Below are 1,049 nucleotides of genomic sequence, written 5' to 3'. Positions count from 1 at the left end.
CCCCGCGGGCCAGCAGCTCATCCAGTGGCTCCACGCGCAGCCCTCGGGCCTTCCGCACGGAGCCCCCTAGCATGCACAAAGCCACAGCTGCCGAAGCCAAGTACATTGAGAAGAGCTCACCAGCAGCAGAGGCCATCCTCACTGTGACACCCGCAGCTGCCGTGCTGCGGGCTGAGGCCGAGAAGAGCTACCGGCCCATGAGGGCCTGGGCAGCCGCAAGGCATCCATCTTGGAGCCTCTGACCCGGCCGAGGCCCCGCGACCTCGCCTACTCCCAGCTGTCACCGCAGTACCACAACCTGAGCTATGCGTCCAGCCCCGAGTACCCCTGCAGGGCCTCGCAGAGCATCTGGGAGCGCCTCAGACTGAGCCGGAGGCGCCCCAAGGAGGACGAGGAGTTCATGGCGGCTGGCCACGCCCTGCGCAAGAAGGTCCAGTTCGCCAAGGACGAGGACCTGCATGACATCCTGGACTACTGGAAGGGCGTGTCTGCCCAGCACAAGTCCTGAGCCCTCACGGAGGCGGCCGTGCCCTTCCCGAAACTCGTGATGCCACTGGACCAAAAAGGATACAAGATCCACCGCAGCTATTTGAAACTCAGAGACTCACAGTGAAACACGCGTGTGCACCACAGGGTGGGAGCCGGGTGCGGGGACAGCAGGAAGGGACAATGATGCAGGCAGATGTCCCAACACCCATGCAGCCCACACTCGGATTCACCTGTATGTGTGCGCATGCACACGCACACACAGACACACACACGTGCGCGCCAGGGACTTCGGAAAACTGTGTCTTAGGGGTGGGGGTGGGGTGGGGATTTTTTTGATTATCTTTACTCTTTTGATTCTTCTCTGCCTTCTTCCTCTTCCTCTCTTTATTTTCTTTTTTAAAAAAGAATAAAAGTCAAATTCTTTAAAAAAACCATAGGATACCTGTTTCGGGGCGCGGCCGGTGTGGCTTCCGTGGCCCCTCACTCACTCTCAGTCTGTGGTTTTCTGTGGATTCCCTGTTCGGTCCGTCTCTTCGTTGCCACCTCTGGAGGCCACTGCA

The 1,049-nt window shown here is 59.2% G+C and overlaps 1 protein-coding gene across 1 annotated transcript in view; it reads left to right on the top strand.

Annotated features, from left to right (window-relative positions):
• Nucleotides 1–821, top strand: part of Elfn1 (extracellular leucine rich repeat and fibronectin type III domain containing 1) — a 15,271-nt gene extending 14,450 nt beyond the window's left edge. The window contains 2 exon segments of the mRNA XM_033764816.1: nucleotides 1–186; nucleotides 189–821. The exon segment at nucleotides 1–186 is cut by the window's left edge and continues 16 nt beyond it. Of these exon segments, the coding sequence (XP_033620707.1) occupies nucleotides 1–186; nucleotides 189–508 (506 nt within the window). The 3' untranslated portion in view covers nucleotides 509–821.
• The last annotated feature ends 228 nt before the right edge of the window (nucleotides 822–1,049 follow it).

Source organism: Fukomys damarensis, unplaced genomic scaffold, assembly GCF_012274545.1.
Source record: "Fukomys damarensis isolate Sample0158 unplaced genomic scaffold, DMR_v1.0_HiC HiC_scaffold_17, whole genome shotgun sequence".
NCBI classification, from domain to species: domain Eukaryota; kingdom Metazoa; phylum Chordata; class Mammalia; order Rodentia; family Bathyergidae; genus Fukomys; species Fukomys damarensis.
This window is presented reverse-complemented; position numbering and strand designations above follow the sequence as displayed.